This window comes from Antechinus flavipes, chromosome 2 (genome assembly GCF_016432865.1).
Source record: "Antechinus flavipes isolate AdamAnt ecotype Samford, QLD, Australia chromosome 2, AdamAnt_v2, whole genome shotgun sequence".
Classification (NCBI taxonomy): domain Eukaryota; kingdom Metazoa; phylum Chordata; class Mammalia; order Dasyuromorphia; family Dasyuridae; genus Antechinus; species Antechinus flavipes.
Genome location: NC_067399.1, coordinates 424882382 through 424895103, shown reverse-complemented (window position 1 = coordinate 424895103; position 12722 = coordinate 424882382). Strand labels below are relative to the sequence as shown.

The following is a 12722-nucleotide window of genomic DNA, read 5'->3' as shown; positions in this document are numbered from 1 at the left end:
AAACTGTTGAAATAACTTCTTTTTTAAGGAATAGCAACCAGGAAAGCTTTCTTTCCTTTTTTCCTTTTTTTTTTCTTTTTTGCTTCTGAACCTAAAAATTGTGCCCCTAAATCAGAAACATTTTGGGGTAGGAGGCAATAAATATAATTTTAGTCCTGTACTCTCTTTCTCAGGGCAGTTAAGTGGCACAGTGGATTGAGTCAGGAAGATCCATCTTTTTGGGTTTCAGACACTTACTAGTTGTGTGACCCTGGGAGAATCACTTAATATTGCTTACCTCAGTTTTCTCATCTGTAAAATGAGCTGGAGAAGGAAATGATGAAGTACTCTATAATGTTTGCTCAGAAAACCCCAAATGGAATCCCACATTATCAGATATAACAGAACAACATAAATCTTTTTTCTCAGAGAATCACAGATTGACCAGCTTTGTGTCCCTTCTTTTGCTCCTTCTCTAGGAGTTCCAGGAGCTCCTTTTACTCCTTGGAGTAAAGTGGTCAAGATTCCAGAAAAATCTATCCATGTATCTCTTCAAGCTGCCTTACCTATATATAAAAAACACATAATCTTATATGTGCAAAAAAGTCACTAGCACCTCTAGTCAGTATGATTTGGAGGGCAAGATTATCTGAAGCTTATATTCACAATCTGACCCCTTATCATAGAAAACTAGCTAGAAAAAAGATCATCACAAATAATGAATGTAATGAACGCATGTATCTAAAAATGGTGAACAGAAATCAGAAAAGTTATATAGATGAGATATGCAAGAAAATACACAAGACTGGATAAGCTTTTTAAATAAAAGAGAGATGAGATCTTGGCTTAACCAAGAAAAAGGATTTGATCTCACTCAAGAGGAAATTTTCTGAAGTCTCTAGGAAGACAAGCTGGAAATTATGGACAAATTGAGAAGCCAGTTTTGCTTCCATAGCTTCTAACGACTGTCCTATTTGTCTGTTTTTCTCTTCCCATGGATCTTGAATTGGTTCCCAAGAGAGTCTGGAAAAACATGAGTCGTTTTTTTGAAGCTGGAAGAAAGAAAGGTATCTTCTCCCCAAAAGTCTTGAACAAATTTTTACCTCTCATGTGATTACACAAGGACAGGATTGCCAGAATGTAAGTTTTCTCTATTAATCCAGAATCACAGAATATTGTGAGCAGTATAGGGCTATTTTCCCTACCCCACCCTGCCACGGCCTGATCCCTCTCTGCAACAGGAAGTTTGGGTTATATATGTAATACTATGTGTGTGACTTAGAAGTATCTTATAATGTACACCTTAATGTATAATCTACACCTCAATACTGTACATTTACATCCAATGTAATTTTTTTTAAAAGGTAGGAATGTGTGAGAAGGGATGCAATAGGGGATGATCGGAATTGAAGCCACTCTTCCCTTCCTTCCTTAGATATAAAGGCAATATCTAAAGGTGTAGTTATAGTTATAGCAGAGAGAATGGAACTTTCAGATTGGCCACTTTGAAGATTGGGTATGATAAACCCATGGATTCCATGAGGAAATGGAACAGGACAAGCACAGGTAGGGAGAGAGCCATGCCAAAAGGAAATAGGAGTGAGTATGATGATGGATCAGAGTTAGGCTTTGTGAATTCACATACTTGTGAACTCCACTGAGTAAAGGTGTAAACACAAGCATTGGATTAATTCGTTCTATTTAGTACCTTGTTTCAGGTTCTGGCCCAAAACAGATCAGATCAATAATCTATCAACTCTAATGAGTTAGCAGTTTGTAAAGATTCCAACAGTTAGGGAGCCATCAAAAATCTTGGTGCTATCCTGACACATAGAGTGGGAGCAAGGGAGCCATCAAGCTCTCCAGTGCTTTTTAGAGATGCAGAATAGAAGCAAGAGCTCCTACAGGACAACCAAATCCATATACGTCCATGAGAGTTCTAAGGAGAAGTGCCAGACAGAATGCTGCACTGACTTCAGGACAATTCTGAAACATGAAGCAAAGACTTCCCTAATTGATCTATGAATTTTAGAACCTGAACCTACAGGGAGCATCATAGACTTAGAGCTGAAAAGGATTTTAGAAGCCAATGAGACTAACACCTTCATTTTACAGATGAGGATATTGAGGAAAAGGTTGAGCAAGTTCTCCAAAGAAAGGACTGATAAATAGAAATATGTATAGAATGATTTCACACACATATTTGTGCATATATTAGATGTACACATACATGTATGTGTGCATGCATACACAATACATGTATATATATAAATATATATTTAATATATTATATTACATAAATATATTATATATATAGTCTAATGATAGCCATCTTTAGGATGAGAAGATGAAAGAAAAAAATTTCTATGATAACTTTATTATACATTTAAAATGAATAGCAAATTATATATAATAGATTTACAATTTCATGTGCAAATCATTTAAAAATTATTATACTAGTTATGGAAATTCTTATTTTATTTCATAAATTAAAAAACAAAATTTAAAATAATTTGTAAGCTCCTAAAGTGAGGTTGGATTTTAATCTAGGTCTTCCCTTCAGGTTACAAATCTCTGACTACTACACCTTGTTGCCTCTTGGGTGATACATTTTCTAATGCTTTGCTAAGGAATTGGAAACAATTCTGTGTTAGTTACCACATCAAGTAAATTTGTTTTCTTTTTAAAGCTTCTATTCAAGAGAACAGAAGATTATTTTCAAAGCTATGAACCAGATTTTTATCTTCCCAGCCAAACTTGGTTTCTTTGATTTTGGTTATATCACTTCTCTCTGAGGTTATCTCTATCTTCTGTAAAAGGAGAAGTCTTAACTAAATCATCTCTGAGGTCCATTCAAGATTTAAATTCTTTGACCCTCTAAACTATCATCTTATATACTAAGCTCTCATAGTATTAATTTTTGTATTCATTACAATGGTTAAACTTTTGTTTCTGGCATAAACTAAGTATTTATAATTCTGTGAGGACAGCTAGGTGGCACAGTAAAATAGAGCACTAGACTTCAAATCAGAAAAATTCATCTTCATGAGTTCAAATCTGGCTTTAGACACTTCCTAGCTGTATGACTTTGGGCAAGTCACGTCATCCTGCTTGCCTCAGTTTCCTCATCTATAAAATGAACTGGAGAAGAAAATGGCAAACCCATTCCAGTATGTTTGCCAAGAAAATCCCCAATGAGCTCATAAAGAGTTGGATATGACCAAAAAAACTGAATAAATTGCAATACTGTATGAATACCTTCCATCATCTTCATGGTATCTGATCAAAAGTATTACCTTTGCCATTCAGACAGTTCATGAAAATTCATTGAGTGTTAACTATGTGCAAAACATTGTGCAATTTTTTTCTTTTTTTCTATTGATTTGCCATTCTTCAAGTATCTACCCTGCCTTAGTACCTCTTCCCAAAGAGAACACCTACAGAATTACATAAATTTGAGCAATCCACCTAACAAAGCTGTATTCTTGTTTACATATAAAACAGGGATAATATGATTTGCTTATTGGTAAAGAATTGTGAGATTCAATGAGATATTTATTATGAAGGTGCTTCCAGAAAGCAGAAAGTACTATCCAAGTGCAAGATGTTATCTTCTTTCCCACAAAGACCTTCTCATAAGGAAGGGGTTTTATAACTGCTTCTCTATTCATCCCCTTTGTCTTTACTACTTCAAAATGCCAAGAAAAGTCACACTTGTCTCTTTTCTCCTCCACTGACTACTATTCATTCAACCACAAATGTGTTTTATAATGTGCTATAAGATCTAAAATGAGTATACAACATACCCATCACTTTCATATTGAAAATGTAATAATCAACTTTTGTGAAATGTTCTAACTGGCTCCATCATACACCTGAGGAAATCTCAAATTGTTCAACTATATTTTTTTTCACTGTTTTATGTGAATTTTACTTTAAGATGAGATTAAAATACTTTGAAGGCAGGGATTATTTTTGCATTTCTTTATGCCCCTAAAGCAACTAGCATAGGGTCCTACATATAGTAAATGCTCTGCAAATGTTTGGTTCCATGTGGGAGACAACGCCAACAAACATGACAGAATGAACAAGAAAGAAGTCTGAGAAGGACTAAATTCTTGGTGTAAAAATTTAGATAGTATGTAATAAAATGCTGAATGTGTAATGTGTGTAATAAATAAGAGGGAAATGAATTGGAAAAGGTAAAGATCACTTCACATCAAGTTATTAGGGAAGGACTTATGAAAGTCATCTCTGACCTGGACCAGTAGGATTTGGATAATGACAAAGGGAGAGGGTAGGCCAGTGGAAACAATGGGAACAAATATGTCCTGTATGTGGGTCATTAAAGGAAGAACTGCCAGTCTAGGGGGAGATCTGTGTGAATGGTTAATTTCAAATCTAGTTTCTGGTTCTGTACCTTAGAAGTTCCATGATTCTGGTAGAAATTACATTCTTGGATTCCTTCTGAGGTCTCCCAGCTTTTTCCTGAAGCTAAGACACAAACATTGCAATTCAGTTTTACAAGAGGGAGGCAACAAATGTTATACATATAATTCATATTCCTGCCTAAGTTCCTCCCTAATTCTAGCCCCAACTCTAAAGGATGGAGAGGAGACAGAAAGGATATAGTGACTGTTGCTTAAGCCAGATTTCTTCCACAAATACACCTTCATTCACACTCACTCTCTTGACTTTTTCATAGGAACATCCAGGGAACTCAAGCTATCTTACCTGATAACCACATGGTCAAGTACAGGAATAAAATCAGCAATATCAGGATGCTCTGCAGATCAAGATGGAGAAATGGAGAATGGGATGAGAGACAAGAAAAGACATTAGAGTTTCCTGAGAACATCTGTGTTGTATTGCTTATAATACATAGTTTAGCATGCTCCTTTCTTGTGAGAATTTAGTGAGCACCAAATTAATTAGTTCAAATTGATACAATAACAGCAATAATTTTGAAAGACTTAGAAAGTCTGATCAACAAAATGACCCATCACAGAGCTCATGCTGAAATCTCATGCTGAAATTCTATCTCTAGAGAGAGAACTGATGGACTCAGTACAAATTAAAGCATATATTTTCTCTTTTTGTTTTTGTTCCCTTATTATTTTTTCTTTCCTTAACATTAGTTTTGGATTAACATGACTAATATAGAAATTTGCATTGCATATTTTTATATATTTGTAATTAGTTTTGTTTTTCTTGACTTCTCAGTGAGTGAGAAAGGGAGGGAAAAGAGGGGGAGAATTTGAAATTGAAAATAAAATAAAAATGACTTTGAAAAACTAATTAGTTAAAATCAATAAATATTTGATGAGCATTTATTATATAGAATATACAATGTGCTAAGTACTATAGGCATATAAAGAAGTTTAGACATAGTTCCTGCCTTCGAGGAATTTGTAATCATTTTAAACATAAGATGAATACATGAAATGGTGAAATGGTGAAAAATACATTTATGCTTAAATAATCTGAGATTTTCAGGTGTGTGCTGGAGCTAGCTTAAAAGTCTTACAAAGATCTCATTGTTAAATTTTCAGTATGAAATTTACACTTTAGAAATTGGCAAAAGCTAAAAATCAAGAATTGGCTTATAATGCTCTCTTCCTTCTCTGAAGAGATTTAAACCAACCAGTCAGTTTAATCGATATATATTTTATTAAATGTTTGCTATTGTTAGGCACTATGCTAGACCATGGGATGCAAGTATAAAGAATGAAACAATCCCTATTTACAAGGAAATTATTCAAATGCGAGAGATACAAGATATAATATCTCTGTGAATATATACATACATAAATAACATGCATATATAATTTGTATATACACAGAGGCACTCAAACACAGAGCATAAGTATAAAGTGAATAAAGACAAATATTTTTATAGTATCATTTTAGTCATGTGATCTGTAATTATATGAAATGAGTTTTCCTGATTCTAACCCCAGTGCTCTATTCCCTGAACCACCTATATTTACAGAGTAGTTAAATGCAAGGTGGGTTTTGCAGAGACATCATTAGTGTTTGGGAAAATTTAGAAAAGTTTCATGTAGAAATGATATCTTATCAAGTTGATGCAAGAAGGAAGTGAATTCTAGACATGTGGGATGGTCAATGCAAAAACATGGAGAAAGGAGATAAAGTGGAAAGTATGAAGAAGAGAGAGACTATTTTGTCAAATTTTCTAGATCACAGAGTGTAGGAGAGGTAATAATGTCCAAAGATGCTGGTTGCAATCAGGTTGTATAAGGCTTTAAAAACTAAACAGAGTAGCTTATATTTTATCCTGGAAGCAATAGGCAGTCACTAGAGTTGACTGAAAAGAAGAATCATTTGGTCAAATTTCTACTTAAGAAAAGTTACGTTGGAAGCAGTGTGCAGGTTGGATTGGGGGGTGACAGATTTGAGATGGATAGGCCAATTATAAAGATGCAATAATTAAGACATGAGATCATGAGGGCCTGAAATAAGTGTAAAAGCTGTGTGAGTGGAGTATAGGGATTGAATACAAAAGATAAGAAGGTAGAAATGACAAGATTGGGCAACTAATTGGATATGTGGGATGAGGGAAAATGTGAAATCAAGGTTACTGTTACAGCTTATGAACTTGAAAGACTGGAAGGTTATTTTGAATATAGTGAAGTTTAAAAGAAGAGAGGATTTGGGAGAAAAGATAAAGGTCAGTTTTAGATATCATAAGTTTGAGATGACTCTAGGATTTGAAATGTCTGATATATAGTAGTTATATCAATAGTTGATATAAACCTGAAATTAGGAGAGAAAATGGGACTGGGTACATAAGACTTATGAGTCATCTGCATAGAGATAATGAAATCCATGAGAAATGATAAATTCACAGACTGTATAGGAAGAGAAGAGAAGAGGGTTCAGGATGGTGCTATGGGCAACATCTACAATTAGGGGGCATGACATGGAAGGTGATCCAGTAAAGAAATGGATTACACAGAGGAGGTAATATAAAAGAGAGCAGTATCACAAATCCCAGAGAGGAATGCCTATCTATGATGGAAAGGATAGTCAAAATGGCCAAAAGAAGCAGATAGTTTGAGAAGGATAAGAATGTGAAAAGAACAGCAAGTTAATCAATTAAGAGGCTGTTGGTAATTTTGGAGAGAGTAGTTTCAGTTGAGTGATGAAGTCATAATGGAATGAGTAGTACATGAGGCATCAGTGTTATATACTAGAAAAAATATTGGAGCTAAGTGTTAGATCATGTCATAAAAATTATGCTTCTACTTAAAATGGTTCTACTTAAATAGATTTGGTGCTATACTAATCAAAAAATCATATGCAGAGACTAGACAATTTCATAACAAAATTCATTTAAATATGAAAAAGATTTAAAATTTCAAGGGAAATGATTTTTTAAAGTAATAATGAAGATAGAATGACATTACAATATTTCAAAGTATATTATACAGAAATAATATTTTTAAAGTCTTTTAAGCATAGATTTTAAAAGAAAAATGTTCATCAGTGGAATACACAAAGAAAGAGGCATTCAAAAATAGAAGTCCAAAATTTGATAAACTAAAGAACATAGAACAGTGAAGCATACTCTTTATATTTGACAAGCACTTCTGGGAAACTTTAAATCAGTTTGGCAGAAATTAGGGTTAGACAATCGTTTTATACCACATACCACTATATGTTCCAAAAGAATAAGAAAACTATATGATCCAAAAGGATAAAAAATGGCAGATATTAATTATGTGGCCTCTGGATTGACATAATTTTTGCTTAATTATTTTTCCTTATAAAAGAGGGTTCAATTCCTGAAGGATTGGGGTTGGAGAAGAGAACAGAATATGATTGTGATATAAAAAGACATTAATAATGATTTATTTTTTAAAATGCTGAAGGCAGAGTTAGAGGACCAAGTTTAGACTTCTGACCATATGTTTCTTATTAGCTTTAGATACTGTCATTATTCTTGTGTAACCTTAGGTTAGTTCCCCATTTTCTGTGCCTCAATTCTTTATCTGTAAAATAAAAAAGATTGGCCAGACCAATTCTAACTCCTAGTGTGCCCTATACCCACAGTTCTAGTCCTGGTTCTGCCACTTATGACCTGGATAATAATTGTCATCAACTACTTTTTTTGGTTCCAACTCTTTCCAACATCAATTACCTCCCAGGATAAATTCATCACCTGTAATTTCATTATCATGGAGACTGATTAGCTTTGATACTCAATGTCTTCTCAGTTGCCTCATCCCTTGGACTGGATAGCTGGAGGGAAGAGCAATAAATTCCTCTGAACGGTTCACTTTATAGAGGGCTCAGAATTCAGCTAACTGATTTTATTATTGTGCCTCCCTTCCCTAATGACTTCCCTCCCCTTCCCCACCTCTGATAACCTCCTCTTATGTATTGCCTTCCCCCATTCTAAGGTAAGCTCCTTGGAGGGCCTGGCCTGGCATTTCTTGTTCAGTGCTTCAGTCATGTCTGACTCTATGGGACCCCCCTGGATCACAGACAGAGAGATAAATCTAAATCTATATGGACAGATGATGTTGTTCAGGCATGTTTGATTCTGAGTCTTCCTTCATAGACAGATAAATCTAGGTCTATGATAGATGATGTTATTAAGCCATGTCTGACTCTTTGTTCTCCCATCATGGGGACCATACAGTCAATGGGGTTTTCTTAGCAAAGATGCTGGAGTGGTTTGCCCTTTCCTTCTCTAATAGAGGCGAGGGTTAAGTGACTTGTTCAAGGCCAAACAGCTAGTTCGAGTCTGAGGCCAGATCTGAAGCCAGGTTTACTCCAGGGCCAATACTCTAGTAATCATCTAGTTGCCTCCATCTTGCATATAGTAGGCACTTAATGTTTATTGACTAACAGTGGGCAAGTTGCTTCATCTTTCATCTCTAAGCATCATTTCCTCAGCACTAGAGTGACAAAGATAACACCTGCCCTACCAACTTCAGAGATAAGATAATATGGAAATGTGTTGCTAAGTGCTATACAAAGGAGAAGAATTATTATTATAATATAACAATGATATGTATGATATAATATATCATATCATTCATAGATCTCAAACAACAATCTGCAACCAAATGCTTAGTTATAGGCTTATCCCTCCTGGGAAAACAAATAGTTGAAATTTAGAATTCAAGTCAGAAGGATGAAGCCCATGTCGGAATATGGAATATTTAGCTCTGATGACTTCAATAAGATGCTGGCTTAAAGGCAGCTAGGACAGAATGGGTAAAATACTGAACCTAGATTTAGGAAGGTCTGAATTCAAATTCCAACTCATACATTTTGCCAACTGTATGGCTCACTCAGTCTTAATTTTCCTCACCTTTAACATGGGACTATCAATATCTTCTTTATAGGATTGTTCTGTCAGATGAGATAATATATGTAAAGCACTTGGCAAGCCTTAAAATGCTATATTGTTGCTGTTTAGTGTATCCAACTCTTTGTGATCCCATTTGGGATTTTCTTGGGAAAGATGCTAGACTAGTTTGCTATTTCTATCTCCAGTTCATTTTCCAGATAAAAAAACGGAAACAAATGGGGTTAAGTGACTTGCACACAGTCAGGAAGGGTCTGAAGTCATATTTGAGCCCAGAAGATGAATCTTCCTTACTCTAGGCCTGACATTCTATCCACTGTATCATCTAGCTGTCCTAGAGACCAATAAAATGCAGTAAATAATAAAGAGCTTAATAGAATAAATATATCAGTATCAAAATACGTGGCACTGATATGAGTAATAGATATGGGTTAATCTCACCTGTTTTTTGTCTATAGAAGTACTGACAATTCTTCTAGATGAATCTGCTTTTCTTTTCCAGACAATGCCCACATGTCCAACCTGCATAGTCTAGGTAAAGACACTGAAAAGTCAAATCATTTCAATTAGACTCCTTGCTAACTCCATCTCATTGACTGGGTTTCCTCTCAGGATTACCTACCTGAGACTTCCCTTCACTCAGTAGATTCACAACATCACACTGATGTCATAAAAGGTGATGGCTTTAGGCTGGGCTATAGCCAAGTGGGCAAGGCAATTGAGCCCTCCAGAAAAGCCAGGCTTGTCCATGGAGCTGTAATAGTCTGAAGTAGGGAGGGCCTCAGACAAGGTTAGAAAAGAGAAACATTTTGGTTTGGTTCTCCTTTCCCAATTCCCCACCCTCCACCTCCTCTACTGCTGTGCTATCTTTGTCAGAATTTGTCTTAAGTGACAATATCCATATGCATCTAATCACCTTTCTTCCAATAGTTTACTTTTTCATTGTTTTTCAGATCTTCTTTTTCATTATTTCTTTAACTCAGATCTTACTAGGTAAACTATAGCTAATTACTATTAACATGCTCATCCTCTGCAGGAATTTTCAGATAATATAGAGGGCCATATAATTTATCATCATAAAAGTGTTATTTTTATCTCAGCAGAATAAGGACCTCTTAGGTTGTTGTATGAAGAAAAGAGTAATAATTTGGATAGATCTGACTTTTTTTTTTTTGCTTTTTACTAACATTGATTCATTTTGTTCTATAATGATTTGTTCTGATTTTATAAAAGCCCAATGGGCAAAGCCAGCTCATAAAGCTAATGACAGTGAATACAAATAAAAAATATGACAGTGTTTGCAAATCATAGTTTCCCCTCTGTCTAACAAAAGGGAAGAGGTAGATTTCCTCATCTTTTCTCGGAGGTCAAGACAGGTCATTACAATTAAAGTTTTTCAATTATTTTCAATTGTATTTGACTCTTCATGATCTCATTTGGGATTTTCTTGGTAAAGATACTAGAATGATTTGTCATCATCTCCAGATCATTTTCTAGATGAGGAAACTAAGGCAAACAGTGTTAAGTGACTCAGGCACTTACTGCCTGAGGCTGAATTTGTACTCATGAAGGTGAGTCTTCCTGACTCCAGCTTAAGACTAGCATCACCTAACTACTTTAATAGTATTTGTTCTTATTTTTCTTTTTTTCTTTATATTATTTTAGACTTGTGCATATTGTTTTTCTGGTTTCATTAATTCATTATATTTCAGTTAATGAGAGTCTTCCTATGTTTCTCTGAATTCCTTCTATTCATTGTTCCTTGTTCCATTATATTAGTCATTTTAATATCCATTTATTTTTTCTTGGTTCTTTGCTAACATGAAAGCTGCTATGAATATTTTGGAATATAGCAAGGCTTTCTTTTAATATTTGGTATCCTTTTGTATATATCCTTCAGTGTTATCTCTGGGTCAAAAGATATGAACAATTTAGTTTTCTTGTGCAATTAAAAATTATTTCCAGAATTGTCAGATTGCTTTATTGCACCACAGTAATGTATTAATGATTCTATTTTCTCATAAACCTTGAAACATTTACTAATTAAATTTTTTGCCATCTTTTTAAATTTTCTGAGTAAAATAAAACTTCATTTTTTACAGAAAATGTGTGTTTCTCTTAATAGTGATTTGGAACAATCTTTCATATCCCTTGAGAACTCTTTGATCATATGCTTTGACCATTTATCTTTTGGGGAATAGTTTTGTTCATATATATTTTGTAAGTTTCTTATATATCTAGAAAATCAGGCTATTTTATATGAAAAGATGCTCTAAGTCATTATTAATCAGAGAAATGCAAATTAAGACAACTCTGAGATACCATTATACACCTGTCAGATTGGCTAGAATGACAGGGAAAGATAATGTGGAATGTTGGAGGGGATGTGGGAAAACAGGGACACTGATACATTGTTGGTGGAGTTGTGAATGAATCCAACCATTCTGGAGAGCAATTTGAAAATATGCTCAAAAAGTTATCAAACTGTGCATACCCTTTGATCCAGCAGTGTTTCTACTGGCCTTATACCCCAAAGAGATACTAAAGAAGGGAAAGGGACCTGTATGTGCCAAAATGTTTGTGGCAGCCCTGTTTGTAGTGGCTAGAAGCTGGAAAATGAATGGATTCCCATCAATTGGAGAATGTTTGGGTAAATTGTGGTATATGCATGTTATGGAATATTATTGTTCTGTAAGAAATGACCAGCAGGATGAATACAGAGAGGACTGGCGAGACTTACATGAACTGATGCTAAGTGAAATGAGCAGAATCAGGAGATCATTATATACCTCAACAATGATACTGTTTGAGGATGTATTCTGATAGAAGTGGATTTCTTCGACAAAGAGAAGATTTAACTCAGTTTCAATTGATCAATGATGGACAGAAGCAGCTAAACCCAAAGAAAGAACACTGGGAAATGAATGTAAACTGCTTGCATTTTTGTTTTTCTTCCCGGGTTATTTTTACCTTCTGAATCCAACTCTTCCTGTGCAACAAGAGAACTGTTCGGTTCTGCACACACATATTGTATCTAGGATATACTGTGACATATTTAACATGTATAAGACTGCTTGCTATCTGAGGGAGAGTGGGAGGGAAGGGAAAAGTCAGAATGCAAGTGAGTGCAAGGGATAATGTTGTAAGAAATTACCCAGGCATAAGTTCTATCAATAAAAAGTTATAATTGTGAAAAAAAAAAAAAATCAGGCTATTTTCAGATTTACTTGATCCTAAAACTTTTAAAATTCAGCTGATAGCTTCCATACACTGATTTATCCCTAAACCATTTGTAATGCAGTTTATGAAACAAAAAAAAATGCTATTTAAAATAAACATGAGTTTAGTGAAGAGAGATAGGAACTAATATTCTCATAAATCCAAATTGTGCCTTTGTCCT

At 34.6% G+C, this 12722-nt stretch overlaps 1 protein-coding gene across 3 annotated transcripts in view; it reads right to left on the bottom strand.

The window, feature by feature from the left end:
• The window catches only part of SMIM23 (small integral membrane protein 23), a 54746-nt gene extending 44790 nt beyond the window's left edge, over positions 1-9956 (bottom strand). The window contains exons 1-4 of one of the 3 annotated variants that reach the window (XM_051973747.1): positions 9764-9938; positions 8165-8244; positions 4714-4765; positions 4400-4473 (exon numbers count right to left, since the gene is read on the bottom strand). In XM_051973747.1, the coding sequence (XP_051829707.1) occupies positions 4400-4473; positions 4714-4765; positions 8165-8182 (144 nt within the window). In that variant the 5' untranslated portion in view covers positions 8183-8244; positions 9764-9938. Of the gene's footprint in view, positions 1-4399; positions 4474-4713; positions 4766-8164; positions 8245-9763 lie in introns of all 3 variants that reach the window. The other 2 variants (XM_051973748.1, XM_051973746.1) reach the window with 2 other exon arrangements.
• Between the last annotated feature and the right edge of the window lie 2766 nt (positions 9957-12722).